Source organism: Lepisma saccharinum, chromosome 17 (genome assembly GCF_977018435.1).
Source record: "Lepisma saccharinum chromosome 17, izLepSacc3.1, whole genome shotgun sequence".
In the NCBI taxonomy this organism is placed as follows: domain Eukaryota; kingdom Metazoa; phylum Arthropoda; class Insecta; order Zygentoma; family Lepismatidae; genus Lepisma; species Lepisma saccharinum.
The window spans coordinates 46953087-46972676 of record NC_139245.1 but is presented as its reverse complement, the minus strand read 5'-3'; the positions used below and the strand labels follow the sequence as shown (position 1 = coordinate 46972676).

Genomic DNA, 19590 nt, shown 5'->3' with positions numbered 1-19590 from the left:
TGCAACTGATTGACGAACACTCACAAGGAAACTCACATACCTAGCCGGACTCGAACTCGATATCACTGGCGATATTGTGAGTCGACCACTCAACATACTCGGCGCGGAGGAAAAGCCAGCGTAGGGAAAATACATTCAGAAGATTAGCGTCTGTCCTTACGCTGGGATTTATGCCCGATAGCCCGCTGGACTTCCGTTTACACTCAACGTCAGCGCCGAACAATTTTCAGAATCAACAGTCCGAGAGAGAGTTACATATTCATTCACGTCCCAGACAGGGCTGCCATAAACATCTCTCCGTCGCAGAGGAGAGCGCCGTAACTCCTCCACAAAACGGTGGCCAGTAATCGAAGTTGACAGCTCACAGTCTATACACTTCTTCGTCTCATAGGCGGCGAGTTCTGACAAGAACCTTCTTTTTTTACCCTTTCGTATTCCTTGTGCCGTCGCAGGAGGTCCATTTCCCGGCCTCAATCGCCGTGTTTTCCGACAAATGCATGTGTTGACACGGTAACAACAAGCTGCGCGCGCATCTACCGATTAGCTACTTGCAGTGTTGCCAACTGCAGGAAAATTTCATAGAAAAAGATTGAGTCAATATTTTGTGAGAGCAGTGAGTTAGTTCTCTGCCACACTGGCTTTTATCTAAACGTAAAAAGCAACCGCTAATATTGCAAAAATAAGAAAGTGGCAGTCTTCTTCTCAGAGAATTTGTCATTTCACAAAGGTCAAAATTTTGGTTCTTTTGGCTCTAAATTTAAGATTACATCCTCTAAATATGAACCGATCTAAAATTCTGGATAAATGATTGCTTGAGTTGGTGTTTTAAGTCCACTTTATGCACAGTAAGGCTAATTGGGACTGGGCCTACAGTTTAAAGTGGGATCCGAACCACTATGTGCCTCCATCAGGTATCGAACTCGGGATAAATCTCTGCCACATTGTACATATTTAGGCTAATCGGACCTGGACCTACAGTCTAAAGTGAAATCCGAACTCGGACGTCGTCAATACAAGACAACGTTACCATTACCCTATTTTAAAAGCTGCAGTGTAAAATATTTCTGCTGAAGAACCCAAGGATATAGGGACTGGGGGAATTTAGCCCGAACCTGCATCTCCAAAATAACCATAGGGGGTCCCGGGTTTTAATCCCGGCCTGGGCATGGATGTTTGTGAGTGTCCATTCATCAATTTCATCATATCATCACTCATCCCCATCTTTGCAATTACCAAAGGTGGCACAAAACCCATAGTAAAATAAAACAAATCAATCAATTAACCTAAATAACCACGGGAAGGGGAAATACCTTTCAAAATAACCGAAAATGGGGGCAAATGAAATAGTAGCAAAAAAAATATAATAAGGAATCATCTCACATAACTTCTCCTAAAAGTACATATCTGTAATTTGCACTAATATGAACTTTTTTCTTTTTTATATCAGACCTATAAACTTATTAAGTATCGGTAAAGAGCCCCTAAAACGTTAGCCTCTCCTAGGGAATTTACATTGGTTTATGACACTTCGCGTTAATTTGAGTTTTTTAAAACCACTTTACGCACAGAGAAGCTAATCAGGACTGTAACTACAGTTTAAAGTGGGAACCACTCTGTGCATCCACTGGATATTGGGCCCGAGACCGAATGGGAAGCCCGGTTTGTGAGAAAGAATTGAAGGAACATTCCCAACTCTAGGACGAAAACAGAATGAAGAAGTTAGCCTCGTGAGAACGAGACACACTTTTTCATCTCTCTCTCTCTCTATTTATATATATATATATATATATATACATATATACATACACACACACACATATATATATATCATGAGCGTATATTCTAGGCTAGCTAGGCTATCTGCGAAGCTTAGAGAGTTAAATACAGAACAAACATCGATGAGAAACTGTGAATAAAACTAATTTCAATAAGAATATAATGGCGATTCTGAAGTTGGCAAACTGAATTCTCAGGAGCTGGCAACCTGAATTCATAGAAGTTGGCAACCTGAATTCATGGAACTTGGAAACTTGAATTTTTAGAAGTTGGAAACCTGAATTCTTAGGAGTTGTCAACCTGAATTCTTAGAAGTTGGAAACCTGCTGCCATTTGGGATGGCAACGTGGCTTAGCAAAATCTGTGTGTCTAACCACTTATACCAGGGGTTTACGCGAGCCTAGTCTTCTCCCTTCCTCCACAGCCTAGGACCATCTGCTATAGTGAGATACTCCAGGTCTTGGGCTCAGCATACGCCACTGATATATATATAGGCACCACCTTTAACTAATGTAGAGTCACGGAAAAAAATACTAGTAGTCTTATGGGGAAAGTACAGTGCGTTCGTTTTGTCTCTGGGCCGAGATAGCGTGTGAACAACCTCGCACAACTTTTATAACACACGTTAGTACTCGTTATGCAATATAAATATAATTGTCTACATGCTAAAGATATGTGCGTAAATAAGCGAGACGTTACGGGACGAAAATGCCGGCATCTGCGCCATGTCACGCGCTATCTCGGCCCAGAGCAAAAACGGACGCACTATACTTCTTTCCACGACTGTACAGTAGTCGTCACTCATGGGAAATCCTGGATATAGTCCTGGAGCTGGCTGGTAAGAAAAGTATATGTAAATTCCCGTTCGAAAACTCTGGATACGCTTGAATATGAGAGGGTCTTTTGTCACCGAAATTATATGCACATACCCTGTCATGTGTGATCTCACTGGAAGTGCCTCTAGGGTTTATTCAGCATCTAATCATCTATACATGAGGGGGTAAAGGTGCCCAAGGCGTGGTGCTGATAGCATCACCTTCACTATGGCTGAGATTGAGAATGAATTGTGCCTTTCCCCTATGCCTGCCTCATGGCACGATACGATACACAATGGATAGCTTGGCAGGATTAAACTCTCATTTAAACTTTCGGGTGCAGAGAATATGTGTATGAAGAATATGAAGCGTGGTATTTTTTGATTGAATGGTTGTTTTAAGTCCACTTTATGCACAGTATGGCTAATCGGGACTGGACCTACAGTTTAAAGTGGGATCCGAACCACTTGTGCCTCCACCGGGTATCGAACCCGGGACCCCTTGATTACAAGGCGAGGACGCTACCACTGCGCCAAAGGAAGGAATTCCCCATTATTGCCCTTTCAAAGACCACCCATGTTTTCTTTTATGTGTCATATAGAGAGCTCGACATCACGACGATTGATCTGTCTTACCCAGGAAACTGTCCTCGCTTCTAACTGTTGAACTCTGTATCTAAGCTGTTGAATCTGAAATTCTACCACCCCAAAAACCGTAACCGCAGAAGGGAAGAGAAAAATAAATATCTGGTGTGGTGAGTTTACTGGTGGAGCAGTTTGCAACACTGTTTGCGGGGCAATTTTCGGTTTGGGAATCTCCGCCGTGCAACCTCGGACAGTGCATGCTAGGTCGGTGCGGTGTTCGGAGTTTGTTTCCTCAGGTGTGGAGGCAGGGATCGAAGCGTATCGTGCACGTGTGAGGAAGGGAAAATGCGGATTCCATTCGTCATCTTGCTGGGTGAGTACACCAACCTCTTTTTCATTTCACCCCTTCAAATGACCGCGAGTATTGGACAACACAGTCCTTGTTCGTGGAAAGAATTGACGAAGTTTTGAGAAACGACGGCGTGGTTGAAGTTACCAATAAATCTGCCCGACAATAGTGCACACGTTTTTCTTATTTTCTGTTATTTAATAATAAATAAAAAGCAAAACAAAAAAATATAAGAAAATGAGGCTAGCGTTGTATAACGTAACAGTGATGACGTTGCTGCGTTATAATCAACATGTCTCGGATTTCTTCCCGTTTGACCATTTTAGTGGAACCACTGACGTACCCAGGATATTTTTCGGGAGGGGCTGGAATTGCAAAGGCGGATAGTACAGTGGGATCCACGAGTATTACCGTACAATTTTCATTATTTTTTCTCTTACATCCTATGTGGATGGATGTTTATGTATGCTGGTGTTGTCAACAGCTTGTGTTGAGTTTTCTTTTAATTCTTGAAGCTCTTATTGGATCAAATAGAGTGCACGAACATGATGATGGACAATTTGCACGGTAATACTCATGGATCCCACTGTACAAAGCGTTCTAGTAGGGCGGGATACACAAAATATTTTGTAGCTATATTTGAAGCTTTTCACCCGTTTTAAGCCAGTGTGTACAAACATCTTTTTATATGTATATACATATGTACTATTTGATTGAATGAATTAGGTTATTTTACGTCGCTTTTCTGCCACTTCTGTCTAATCGTGACTACTGACATTTCGAGTACGTAAACTCGAAACAACTCCATTTGTTCGGTGCATGAATTCACGGGTAAACTTAATTTGCCGTGCATCACTATCCAAAATAAGTTCCTTTAAGCAATCTATGCGAAAATAATCTCATAACATATGCATAGATTAGCTCAAGAATTCGGAAGCCTTGTTTATTATGTCGTTCGTTATTTTAAGCATTTGTGGCTTTGTTGTCAAAGAGAAGTGACGAGGAACGATAAGAAATAATCGCCATGTTCTCTTGTTCTCTTGAGAGCCTCTGCGACGTCGTCTTGTAATCAAGGGTTCTGGGTTCGATACCCGGTGGAGATATAGTTGTTTGGTTCCCACTTAAAGCTCTATATCCAGTCCCGATTAGCCTATCTGTGCATAATGTGTAGATATAAACCAAAAAATCATACTGACAATGTGATGTTCGCCTGCTCTGTGACTTGAGCGCGGTATGTGGTCAACTTTCGATTTTGACACCAAAGTTCCCGGGTTCGACTCCCGGTCTGGGCATGGATGTTCTTTGTGAATGAATTTCGTCTAATCGTTGTCGTCGAGATTAGCGGTAAGTTGAAGGAAAGCGACGCTAAGTATTAAAAATACAAGTAGTATTAATGGGAACCTTGCAATAAACTCGCAACAAGCTTGTGCTTCTATAGTATTCGGGGCACCGTTGTAGGAAGTTTTCAAAATTACATCATAATGATAAAAATTCGCATCCCGTAAACCGAGAAGCCTATTATTAGTCTTATGGGCCAGCCAAGATCGTATTATTGACTATTAATTTTATATTTATCATTAATTTATTAATAATCTAGGCATCTGAGAAGAATATGTCCTAAACAAACATTGTAGCGTAAACGCTTATCTTTAATTTGACATATTGCACTTGTTGGTTTTCACCTTAGAATTCAAATAAAACAAATGAATTATGTAGTGTGTGCATCGAATTCTTCTAGCAGCATGTGTCCTTAGTCCTATTTACTTACACGTATCGTAACTGGTATTGACTATTGAATACTATATTATTGTTACATACATGCAATAACATTTAATAATAATAATAATTGTTTTTGTTGTTGTAGTATTAACTAGCCATTAATTTTGCTTAATTGTTACCGATGTTCACGGAAGAATGTTATTGAGTGATTGAAATTAACATTTTGTATTCGTCAGCACTTTGGCTATTTTCACCCGTAATATTATATGAGGCCAAGCCCCTTACAATGTATAAAAAATCACCATGCGTGTGTCTAAAATTGTCTCTAATTGATGGTCTCGTTGATCCAGTAGTCAAGGCACGATCCTGAAATAAACTTCTCTCGGTAGCGCAACTCCCGTGGTAACTCCTTACGTAACAATTATAAATCAGAGGCAACGACTGTTTACGCGAAAAATTTCTGAGTACAACTTGGGGTGAGAAATGTTCTCTCGAACTATTTATGGGAGATTCGAATTTCCGATCGTTAGAGCCGTTGGCGAGTCCGCGTCTGCCGTTAACGGTGTTTTAGCATAAGGCTGAGTTTACTTATTTTTCGTACGATTTCCGGTAGAATCCGTGTCAGCCGATTTTTCAAGATCCGCTGAAGATTGCCGATGTTATGTGCTTGTAAGAAGCTCTTTCCAGCGCTTCAATCGGACCCCTCTGTGAAGAGATTAGTCTATCGAGTTATGAAGCCAGGGGTCCCGGGTTCGAGTCACGCCTTCGGTGTGATACGATATGGAGGAGTATGTGTTGAGAAATGTTCTGAAATATGGAAATAATATGTAGAAATAACAAAAATATGTAAAAACCTAATACTGCATAAGTTTAAATATGAAAAATAAAATCTAATTTTTTAGTCTACATGTACATGCTATGATGCGCAAAGATAATACAAAATATAACATTTGATTTCAGCTTCATACATAAATATATTTTTACATATAAATCAATTCCCAGGTGATTACATGCAATAGATGAAGGGACGGACATTCGAGAAGAACACCCATGTCCAGGTCGGGACTCGAAGCCGCGAACTTCGTTAGCTAACTGGCACTCAAACAGAACTGTGGTGTTTTTTGACTTACGGCGCCGTAATCCAAGAAAGTTTGGGAACTGCTGTTTTGTCATAACAGGCTATATAGCGGAATGGGTTGGGTATGGGAAGAGGGAGGAAAGGTGGGGGGGCATATCAACAGAAAATAAAATCAGACAGGTTACTGGACATAGACAGACAAGAAATAATAGCAGACTGCCAAACAAAGACCTCAATCAGGGAACAGCTAAGAGTAAGATAATGGGGGAAAGCGAAATATATCCAGGTTGTGGGAAAAAATGAAAGAGGCGCGCTGGCATGGTTCAGATAAGGGGGATGGAAACAACTAAGAAACAGAAACGAAGCAGGGGAAACGATATGTCGTTTGTGCGATGGGGAGGAGACGGACAAGCATATCCTACTGAACTGCCCTTCTACACGTGACCTAAGGGACAAATGGCTGAAAAACGTAACAGGGAGGGAGGTGATAGAAGTGGTAGACGACAGAATAAAGATAAAGGAAGCGGGGCAGCAAGTGGGGAAATACCTGTGAGAAGTAAGAGAACGGCGGGGGAAAGCTATTAGAGAAGGCAGCGAAATGAGTGATCATGCTCCAGCCGAGCCATCTTTATAGTGTAAGTGTGTGTAATGTAAAATGTATGCGTTTTCTGGTGAGAGTGCGGGAAAAGAGAAGTGGGGCGAGATAGAAGGAAGAAAGACTGGAAGAAGAACTGCCGAGGGAGGGGAAGAATATGTATATAGGGGACAAAGTAAGAGACAGCTTAAAAGAAAACTAACAAAATATTGTAGAAAAATCAAGACTATGTAGTGCGTACAGCCTATGGCTCGCACAAAAAAGAAAATAAATCTAAATCATAACAGGCTCATGACGTAAGAGGCCAAATGGATCCAATGTGGATCTTTGGCTGCAGCACGTGGGACACGCGAGTGCTCGAGGACTCAGTCGCCTCCTTTCTATGTAATCTCTCGATCTTGGCGTTCTCTGTCGCAGCGCAAAATGCTTGCAGTAAAGTCTCCCTCCCGCTGCCAGGCGTCACGCTCGCTATAATTGGGGAGAGTAATGCAAGCTCATTACGACTGGCTTGCCCGTCAAAGCCGAGAACGCTTGCCGCCGCCAAAGACAGGTAATGTGGCCTCCGGCGTGACGACGGACAGGACACAGGACGCATGCGAAAGAATTTCTGACTTCAAATTGCGGAAAACAAAGAAAATGAGGCATTGGCCCGTATAATCGATAGCGAGTGCATTCGATAATCGATAACGATGTACATGCTGATACATGTTTGTAAAATGAATTGAAGTGTCTGATTCTTGTAAATTTTGTTGTCATTTTTCGCAAAAGGGGCAAGATGGTGAGAATAAGGATGACCAAACCCCGATAAAATTTTATCCGGATATCGGATAATTTTCTGTCCGGATTTCAATTATTCGGATATTCTCATAAGCGGATTATTCGCATACTATTCGGATATTCAGATTATCCGGAAATCCGAATTAGACTGATATCCAGATTATCCGTTACATCCGAAACGGATATAGGATAATTTGAAATCCAGATATCCGTTATCCGAATTTTGTGACCATCCCTAGGTGAGAACTAAGGTTGGTACCGCGACGAGAACGAGACAGACCTCGTAAAATGAGAAGAGACCGATCATTGGTGTCTGATACTCTCGTTCGAAACTTTGGTGCGATGTTTCAAATATTAACCAAAACCAGATTTTCATTTCTATGAGACTTCCTCAGACATACAAAGCGGACGTCTACCTGATATTTTTTTTTATTTTTCATTGTTATTTAAGCGCCGCTTTTCTTCAACTTTCGTCTAATCGCGACTATGAGGATGAGCGAAGACGTTCATTCACAGACTCACAAAGAACACCCAGTGCCCGTTCGGGAATTCGAACGCGTGATCCGTGGCGTATTAGCGGACTGTGCTAACCACTCCGTCTCGGGATCGGAAAATATTGTTTGCAGTGGAGTTATACTTAAGTGTGTGTGTGTGTGAGGTGCAACAAGCAACTGCCTTAAAAATAAGTTCTATGGAAAAATCAGTTTTGTTTATTCATCTACCTCTCGCTGTGTTCTGTTCTGTTCTGTACTATTCAATATTTTGCGCCGACCTTCGTGAGGAAGTGTGTAGCATGGGTGTTCTTTGCGAGTGTCGGTTCATTTATCTACTAAACGCAATTAGACGGGTGGCAGAAGTTCGCGCTGTTGCCACGTCGGAGCACTATCCGTGTGTTCGAATGTTTAAGAGAATAGAGATCTCGTTGTAGAGTTGGTCTTTGTAATCCATGTGATAAAAACTGACAGTATTTGGCCGAAAGGTCAGGGATGACACAAAAGTGCCCGGAGAGAGGTCGGTCTGACGCTCGAACTAGGCAACGCAGCCCGGTTGACGTTGCCAAACAGTGCGCGGGAACCAGCGACTTTCGTCCCGTTCTCGCTTTGCTTTTCCCACATGTGGCACCAGCGCAATTCTGCCCAGCCGCCTATTTTCATGGCCGTGCGTTTAAACGAATGAATCCTTTGGAAATAGATAGCTTAGAAATGTTCTCGATGTCTTCTCCATTCCTCTATATTAATTTAAAATGACAAGTCTTCCCTAGCTTACCCGTGCCGTACGAGAAACTTACTTACCTGAGGGGGGGGGGGGCACAGGCCTACACTTTTTTAATCACTAAAATTCAAGAAACCATTTTGTTATTGAATTGCTTCTTGTTTTCTTGTTTGTGGATGTTTAGTTATTTATTAATTATAATACCAAAAATTACCATCATTAATAAAAAATTATAACCAATTAGTTCATGAGGTGTCACACATATTTTACCATTCGCTAAAATTCACAAAAAAACATATCTTTTTTGTATTAATGCTACTTTGGTTATAGACGAGCACTTGTTTATTAATAAATAATTACAAAAAATACAGTGATTACCAACCAATTGTACACTCTCACTAGCATAAGGGTCTCGTATAACACACCTTTCAAGATGACACCTGATATGTCCTCCAAGTGCATATTGCCTGCTATTTACATTACATTTAGGTTTTTATGAACGAAATTAATAGAGAATATTCAGAACACCAAAGGGAACAATGTAATTTATTTTCAATTTTTTATAAATAATTTCACAGTTGAAAAATTGAAAAAATAGAGGTGGTGTGCCTGACTTCCCCCTCCCCCCATCTCGGGTATGCCAGGGTTAACTCAGAGTGAATGGGGGGAAAATGTACCTTTTGAGATATTTTGGGTGCGACCTTCCCTTCTCCCCCCTTCGAAGTCGCTGTTAATGTATCGTATTCTGAAGAAGACGCGAGTTTGAAAGTTGAACGTCAGTAATTTCTTTACAGTAGAATTATACCTAAGCTTACGTCCCTCTATTTGCTTTGAAATAACATCTTCCTTACTGCGATCGAAATATTCCTACCGCACTCAATGAAGTTAAGCTGCATTGCATTGAACGAACAGGAGTGAGTAATTTAATAGCATTCGAAAAAGAAGGGGGTTTCTCCTTGAAGGTTAAAAAAGTTTATTTTTCTCGCATATCTTGTTTTCCACTTCTACAACAGCTGAGCACGAAGGAGAAAATCAACGTTAATGATGCATTTAGAGGAATTACAAACGAACACTTGATTCTGTTCAAATTACGTTGAGTTGTGGACACGCTCATTTGCAATGCATCGCTTCCTAATCACCCTATTTCCATGTTCGTCAGGAGCGCTGGTTGCAAGAGAGGAAGGGAGCAGGATTTGAAACTTGGGGTTGAAAAAAGCTGAGTTGATTTTCCTGATACGATCTCGTTGTGTCAGTGTGATGAACGGCGCAACCTCTGCTTCGTGATGTAAATAAACTAACTCCGGAGATGACCCTGATGATATCAAATTATCTGTGAAACGCCAACTTTTTAAATGTTATTAATTTCTTCCTTCAGATCTGGAATTCATTGCTTGCGGAATCTATATTTAGGCATGTTATCCGTCATGTTGTCGTCATCCTGGACGGAGCTGTTACGTTACGAAGTGTGTGACGGAAGTTCTTGTACAGTCGGCTTCCGGGGCGGAGTGGTCTGCGTGACACGCCTCGAAGCCAGAGGTTCAAGGTTCGAATCCCCAATTTCATTCTCATCGTTCTCAATTAACTCAAGCGATAGAAAAGCGAGTCAAGGAACCAAATTAGAAGTAGACATTCCTTTTGTGCTGTTAACAGAAAGTTTATCATTTGTCGATTTCGGTAGTATCCGAGGTTAGTCAATAACTGGTACTTAATAGCCATTTGTTGACAACAAATTTCGTCAAATAGAGATTTGGAAGTTCATGAGGATCATACTTGAATATTCGGACAGATAGGTGGTTACAATTTTAAGGCTTCTTGCACACATTTTAAATGAAGACAGTAAAAAATATCAACAAAATATTTTCTTCAATATTATAGATGCAATATTCTATATTCAATATTATATTACAGAATGCAACATGAAACAATTATGAAGCAATATAATTTAAAAGTCAGAAAATAAAATTAACAACGTCAGTGTGATATCGCAGATACTTTAATATTCGAACACCATGAGTAAAATGAAACAAAATAACTAATGAACTTAAAAATAAAAACATAATACTTTGTGGCATACCTTTTTGGCTTGATGAATCTAACCAGGTTCTTTCATGAGACGCCATACCAACTTATTTAATGGGTTCTTCTCTACATGCTTGTGTTAAATTATTGTTTAAGAAGTTTGTCTGAGTCTTATTTCATGCTCAGATTGACTAATCCAGACTGGGCTAACAATTTAGAGACTTCAATCTGCTTCCACTGGCGAACGAACCAGGAATCCCTTGAATACAAGGCAACGGCTTTACCACTACTTCATCAGGAAGACCAAAATGATACAACAGCCTTGTAACGACAAGTAAGAGCAAAAAATACAGAGCATCCTATCTTATAATTTTTACATATCTTGGTTTGCATTTATTGGTAAGCACGGTTCCCGGGTTGACATCGTCAAGGGTTGATTACCATCGCAGCGTCATGTCTGGCCTACCCTGGAAGAAAGGTCCCCCTCCGTTGCTTCAGATATCCTGCGGAAAGGAAAAGTCAGTTGCGTTGCAGGGACGTATCTAGAAATCCATTTCGGGGAGAGGTGGGGGGGGGGGTCCGAACCTAGTGTCTCAAAATAATAATAATAATGTTTTAATTAAAATAATTATCATTATATTTAATTAAAATAGTATTAATTAAAATATTCAAATTAATTGTTATATTTTTATTACATGAATAGATGAATAGGTAAATAGACGGTATAAGAATAGTGATATAACAGCACGTATTCATTATCTAGATTACGTGTAGTCAAGGTCGGCAAGAGAGAGAGAGAGAGAAAAGAAATTAATTTCAAATGTATAAAGAATTGAATATTATTGAATATTAAAAAAGGATGTTAGATTTTCAGGTGACGAAAAGTAAAGTTCCTAGTAATATGTTATGCATATTATTATAAGTAGTAATAGATCTTGCATAAATCTTCTTTGGTACTATCATTCAAAGTCGTCCGGACCTCCTGGACTCCTCTCCCTAAATACGTCCTTGTTGCGTTGGTATACTTGGAGGACAAGGTCCTGACGAACTGAGGGAACCATAACGAGCATTTTCTCTTCTCTTCGCCTGAAAAGAGAGAGAACGCTGCGAACTGTGAGGTTGAAGTGGAAACTGATAAGAAAGAAAATTACGGCCTCCTGAACAAGGACTGTCGTAGTCAGCTTCAAAATTGCTGACTTTTCCTGACTCCAAGGTTCAAGGTTGAACAGTGAATCTCAAAACATTTGCAGAGGATGAGGAAGTTGTCTGTATCAGCGCGTCTACTAGTTAATTGATGGAGTAGGCACGAAGCCTAGGGCGTACGACACGCGGAAGATTGAGGTGACTTTTCATTCTATCCCCTCATTCAAGGGCTGACAGGAGTCTTCTGAACTGGACACCTAAGAGCCGTAAGCCTATATGGCGGGGTGGATGGAGGAATTCAACCGATGCATGTTGAATTGTAAAACTCTTGGACTTTATACATCTGCCTGACAGAATGGATGTTTTGCCGGTTCCGTGGCGGAGTGGTTAGCACAGTGCGTTGCGACGCCAAGGGTCCCGGAATCGAACCCTTTACATAGATGTTCTTTGTGAGTGTCTCTTCATCAATCTCAATACTAATCCTCATCTTCGCGATTAGCCAAAAGTGGTATATATACAGGGTGTCGCAAGACAAATTCAACAATGGTTGGGTGCTGGTAGATATCATAGAAACACGTAACTTTCCCTAATAAATTCCCTCGAAAGCGCTTAGTTTCTGCGCTAAAAGCGCTTAAAATCTAACCTGTATTTATGTAACCCAACACAGCTAACGACCGCTCTGACATAACTTCAAGCGGCGCGTTGCAAGATTGCCACTAGCGTCACTTTGCAGTCTTACCTGAGCGAAATAGAAAAAAATAATGATACTTGCGATGTTGCAAGAAGTATTTACACTACTTACTAACTGACCAAGACAAAGGGTTTCCAATAAATGCGGAGTATTAATTCTAAAAAGTAAGACTTGTCTTAACTGATTTTGTCTTAAATGCATGAATAATTGTTTTGAGGGAAAGGAGCGTGCGCATTTCAGAGGAAATTTATATCATTATTGCTGTTCGTTTATCATGAGCTGGATAATTGATTATGTAATGTATTAAAATAATATATGTTGTACATATATATTTTAAAGAATCTTTGAATATGTACACAATTTAGTGCTAGAATGTTACATATGTATTTTCTTATTCTACGTCGCTCCCTGTTGCATATGTGTTGTACGTGAAAGTTACAATGTTATATAGGTATGTAAAAAAAAATAATGCATTTATCATGCATTTTTGATCTTTTAAAATACAGTCTGTGTGCTTGTTTTCCATTTTTAATGTGAAATTGGACGTTTTGAAAAGAAATATTTCAAATCATTTGTTCCAAAACAAATTCTTTAAATTTCTACCCCATTTTTGCGTAATTTACGAGGATAATAACGTCTTTGATACTACTACCACTACCTGCTAACAATAATAACCCTTTACTGGAAGTATGTGTCTGACAGACACGCATGGCTTTTTTTCTCGTTGTGCTGGCATCCCTGTATGTTTCTGTGAAGCGAGCTCCTCAATACCTTCATAATTTTTTTTTCTTAGTTTGGTGGTGTGATTCATTGTTGTCGGTCGCGCTTGTGTGTTAGCTGATAAGAGGTTTTTTGTAACCTACCGTGTCTGAGAGGCACATACTTCCAATAACGTAAGTTTTTTTGCGTGTCCCTTGGACACATACTTCCAGTAGTGGAGTTTTCTTGCACACAAGTATTATTGATGTTGATGATTAGAACTTAGTTATAATGGAGGAAGGACCTTCTACATCTAGGAAAAGGAAACTAAGCGATGTAGCGAAAGTGGGTGAACCCAATTTTTGCGCCAAGGTTTCAAAAATGTGGGAAGAAATGGAAGAAGAAGACGGGCTAGAAGAGGAGATGGAAGATCTATTTTCTGATGATGATTCCGATGTGGACCCCACGTTCATTCTTGTGACATATGGTTCTTCCACTGATGATGAAGATTGTCGTAATATCGAAGCTAGTATTTCGTCTGTAAGTTGCAGGACAAATAAAGAGAATGACGTTCCAGCTTTCTTTCAAGGTAAGGAAGGATATTCTTGGGAATCTAAAGAACCAACAAAGACTAGACGTGTTCCTCGTCAAAATATAATACGAGGAATTCCAAGCTTGACAAAGATTGTTAGAAATTTAGGTGAAAATCCCCAAATGGAAGATATTTGGTCTCTAATTTTTGATGACATTATTGATCATATTCTGTTGTGGACAAATGTAAAATTAGAGAAAATAAGAATTAAAGTCAAAGAGCATCAAAAGAGCAATTACAGACCAACTAATAAGTGTGAAATAAAGGCACTTTTAGCTCTTTTTATGCTTACATCAATTTGTAAGTCTGGACATGAGGATATGGTTTTCCTATTTTCTACTGATTCTATGGGTAGATCCATATTTAGATCAGCTATGTCAGTGAAGCGTTTCTAAATTTTGTTACTCTGCCTCTGATTTGACGACTCTGAAACAAGAGAAACACGGAAGGAGACAAACAAAGTTGCATTTTCATAAAAAAAGAAAAGTTTTTCTCAATAATAATTATTTTTTCTTACGTAGCACTTGCGTTGTGTATGTATTTTGAAATAAATTTTATAATATTAGATTATAAGAATAAATCTATGTAATACTTTGCAAGGAAACAAAAGTTTCGGCGTTCCGTGTCTGTCAGACACATACTTCCAATTATGTAATAAAAAATCATACTTCCTGTTAAGGGATAATAATAATAATAATAATAATAATAATAATAATAATAATAATGACAACAATGTTGTTATTATTATTGGTACGTTTATCCTGGTACTTGCCCACCCAGACAAAAATTCGTGGTTGCGTCTCTGCTTGTAATCAAGAGAGCCTGGATTTGAATCCCGTTATTGTATCGTGTTTCAGTTCCCGATTAGCATTGACTTATACAATGCACAGGAAATTAGATAGTGAAATGGGTGTCTCGCTGAGAATTGAATCCGATATCGTCTATATAAAAAGACAATCGACCGTCAAACCCATGAAAATAGCACAAGGGTTGTTGGTGCAAAGTTATTTCGCGAAGAAATTCCAAGACGTAACTGGAGGTTGAAGTACAGGGTAAATAAAAAGAAGTTCGTTCTTCAGGTCACTGACGTGCAGAAGAATTCTTAGCTTCCATGACGTCGCCCGAACAAATAAAACCACCCAGTTTGTGTTTTGCAGCGAAAAGAAAACATTTTAAGTTTCCGCCGATTCTTCCTTCCGAAGTAATTACGACGGAGAGGTGAAAGTGGTCGCCCTCCGCTAATGGGAAGTCGGCGTTTTTTAGGGTAATTTACGTCCCGGAGCTGCTCCCGCCAATTACGTCCGGTGGCGCCGTCAAGACGCTGCGGCCGAGTCGCGGGTTCGTGGGATCAGGCCTCGGCCAATTACCAGTCCGCCTCTGACCGTCCGTGTAATGAAGACCACGTGCTTTTTGCCTCAGTTTTCGCGCCTAATGTATAGCCTAATAAATTTGAGAGAGCGTTAAAGTTCACAAGCATCTAATGGGAACTTAGAACCACAAGCAGGGAAGGCAAAAAATGTGCCAACCTTTGGTGTTTGCTCAGACGAAAGGAGTACATGGTTGCCAGTTATGCAGTTTAATAACAGTGCGTCTGACCTCACGTGCTGCGCACCCTATGGCCTTTAAATTCACCATAATAAATGTGTTTGTTGCTTTAAACGGAGTTTTAATGCACTTTCTACTGTTCTTTTAGGTTATTTCAGTTAATCCTGACTTTCGTTAAACCGGTCAACTTATCCCCCCCCCATTAGTCCGGATTAACTTGGTTTTACTGTAGTTCCAACATAGACCTACAATAGGCTGAATGCCATCTCACATGTCATATCTGTTATGTCACTTGAGTTCAATTTTAGTAGCCTATCATTTCATGATGTTATACAGCGTGAGCACAAAAACACTCCCTGTTTCTACAGAAATCTTCACAGTAGTTGTAAAAACTCATAAAGTTTTCGTGGTGTTCATTGGAATTACAAATGCTCAATGTGCGCGCCACCTGTTACGCGGGAAACACCGAGACGATAATCCAGCTCCAACCACACCTTCTCAAGCGTATCCGGTGTGATGAAGTTGACAGCTGTACTGATGCGTTCCTGAAGATGATTCAAGGTTGTGGGTAGTGGAGGTACATAGACCTGGTCCTTCACGAACCCCCAAAGGAAAAAGTCACAAACTGTCATGTCCGGTGATCGTGGGAGCCACTTGCATAGATTTTGATCATTGGGTCCAGCTCGTCCTATCCAACGGTGTGTGAGGTTGTCATTCAGAAAGCTGCGTACAGATTGATGCCAGTGTGGGGGCGCTCCATCTTGTTGTAGAATGTAGTCACCTCTCTCTGCAGCAAGTTGAGGAATTATCCAGTCACGTAGCATTGTTAAGTAGCTTTCACCTGTGATTGTTGGCCCCTCAAAGAAGAACGGACCGTACACTCGACGCTCTGACACTGCACAAAAAACATTCACCTTGGGTGAGTCACGTTCCACATCAAGAGTGGCATGCGGATGCTCGCTTCCCCAGATCCTAACATTATGCCTGTTCACTTTTCCACTCAAGTGGAAGGTCTCCTCATCACTAAAAACGATCTTTGTCAGAAAGGTTTCATCATCCTCCATTAAAGTGTGGATAGTCTCGCAAAACTCACGTCGCTTTACCTTGTCTTGTGGATACAACTTTTGAACCAATTGCAGCCGGTACGGGTGAAAACGCAAACGCTTCCGTAAAAACTTGCTCACGGTAGTTTGTGGCACCTGCAACTGCCTGCTGGCTTGACGTGTTGATTTTCTGGGACTGCGTACAAAGGCTCCTCGCACACGCTCCACAATTTCCTTAGAGATGGACGGTCGGCCAGAATGTTCTTTTCTTTGATCACAAACGCATCCTCTCTCAACAAATGTTTTATGCCACTGCAGAATGGATTTGTGTGTAGGTGGATCAACATTAAACTTCCGTTTAAATGCACGCTGCCCACTCACAACACTGCTTGTTTAGGCAAATTCTAACACGCACCAGCTTCTTTGCTGCGGAGTGAACGCCATTTTCGATGTTACTGCCCTCTAGCTACCGAATTCACAACTAGCGATTCTGAAGAGAAAGATATGAAAATATTTTGAGTTAACTGAGCTTTGGATATCAATTTTATCAAAATATTCAAGTAACTATTAATTTTATGACATCTTGAAACCAGGGAGTGTTTTTGTGCTCACGCTGTAAGTCTTACCTTTATATTATCTCACAATATTTCATGATCATGTAGTCTTTTAATCCATTACACAACACATATATTATTTATACAGGGTGACTGGTAATTAGAAGTATTCCCTGAAAGGTGTTAAAGTAGAGACAATTTGCAATAAATTTGACCATATGATACCCCGTCCGAAAATTAGTAGTTTTCGAGATAATCGAGTTTCTATTGTTTTTTCTAAAAATGACAATTTTCCACATAAAAAGATGAATTGAGAAAAAACTGATAATTGTATGGAACTTATTTAAGCGTTTTCTGATAGCTAACAAACAAGTGGTTCGTTTAAAAAAAAAAGTTTTTTCCAAATAACAATCACATGTAAGTACCGGGTGGGTCTAAACTTACAAGTGATGATAAAAAAATGCACTCTTAGTTTACTTGGCAACGTATTAATAACAAAAATGGTATGACACGAACCGTACAAATTACTTAAATTACTTCCTTGAGTCATCAGCTATCCAACAAGGTACAAATGTTGCTAACATTTACATTTGTGTACAAGAAATAATACTTCATTCATCTTCATGTGTATGGAATCAATGAACAATACAATTAAAGAACATTACACGTCTTGCTCAAAGTGGGCACCTCCGTTACGAATGCAGGCACGCAGGTTTTTACGGGTCATTTGTCTCTTAACTCGTGATGTGATGGTGGCCTTGACGTGTTGACCAGCTGTTAAGATCCTCTCCCTGAGCTCTTCTTGCGAGTTTACCGGTGCCTTGTCATGTGGCTCCAAATGTAAAAGTCGCAAGGCGTCAAATCGATCGGGGGATAGAGCTGGGCAGTCATCATGCTGATAAATCATGTCACGTCTTGTAGCTAGAGGCACATCCTCCAACAACATTGCCATCTCGTTCCGCAAAAAATGTTCATAAGTGATGCCATTTAAGATTTGGGGCAGGAAAAATGGCTCGATGAAATGATTGTTGATTACGCCCATCCATACTTCTGCCTGGGCGTGCGACAGTGGCTGGATGAAAAGTACCCAAAGAAATGGATTGGCCGAGGCGGACCGATTCCCTGGCCGGCTCGATCCCCCGATTTGACGCCTTGCGACTTTTACATTTGGAGCCACATGACAAGGCACCGGTAAACTCGCAAGAAGAGCTCAGGGAGAGGATCTTAACAGCTGGTCAACACGTCAAGGCCACCATCACATCACGAGTTAAGAGAACAAATGTCCGTAAAAACTTACGTGCCTGCATTCGTAACGGAGGTGCCCACTTTGAGCAAGACGTGTAATGTTCTTTAATTGTATTGTTCATTGATTCCATACACATGAAGATGAATGAAGTATTATTTCTTGTACACAAATGTGAATGTTAGCAACATTTGTACCTTGTTGGATAGCTGATGACTCAAGGAAGTAATTTAAGTAATTTGTACGGTTCGTGTCATACCATTTTTGTTATTAATACGTTGCCAAGTAAACTAAGAGTGCATTTTTTTATCATCACTTGTAAGTTTAGACCCACCCGGTACTTACATGTGATTGTTATTTGGAAAAAACTTTTTTTTTTAAACGAACCACTTGTTTGTTAGCTATCAGAAAACGCTTAAATAAGTTCCATACAATTATCAGTTTTTTCTCAATTCATCTTTTTATGTGGAAAATTGTCATTTTTAGAAAAAACAATAGAAACTCGATTATCTCGAAAACTACTAATTTTCGGACGGGGTATCATATGGTCAAATTTATTGCAAATTGTCTCTACTTTAACCCCTTTCAGGGAATACATCTAATTACCAGTCACCCTGTATATTGTAACCTCAACATATTTTTTTATACAGCGTCGAATGACATGGGTACCTGGGGGAAACCCTGGGGGGTAAAGGCGGTCAGGGGCGTGATGCTGATCACATAAACCCCTACTCACGACCGGATCAAGAAAGTGTGGGGCTTTACCCCCACACCCCCTATACGCCTTCATGGCTAAGCACAGGGGAACACTTTACCTTTTTTACCTTTGCATGTTTTATTGGTGTTACTATTACATAATAGACTGTATCATTAATATCAGAACACTCCTTCCAGCATAAGACTGTAATAGGCTAAGGTAATATTTCATTGTATCAACTCGCTATATTATATTATTGTATTTCTTTGTATTAGTATATTGTAATGTGAACACAAATTGACATTTCCGATATCACAGCATGTAAATGCAAACAAGTGATTCATCTAATCTAATCTAAGAGTCCAAGAGATAAAGGTGCGACGACGAAAAATGATAATAAATAAAAATAGGGAAGATATTTTCCCAAGCTGTGACTGGCAATTGTAATAAAGTCAATAT

The 19590-nt window shown here is 40.1% G+C and overlaps 1 protein-coding gene across 1 annotated transcript in view; it reads left to right on the top strand.

Moving 5' to 3' along the window:
• Window positions 1-3444: 3444 nt before the first annotated feature.
• LOC146001723 (uncharacterized) overlaps window positions 3445-19590 on the top strand; it is a 326667-nt gene continuing 310521 nt past the window's right edge. The window contains exon 1 of the mRNA XM_083139408.1: window positions 3445-3548. Coding sequence (XP_082995534.1) covers window positions 3521-3548 — 28 coding nt within the window. The 5' untranslated portion in view covers window positions 3445-3520. The remainder of the gene's footprint in view (window positions 3549-19590) is intronic.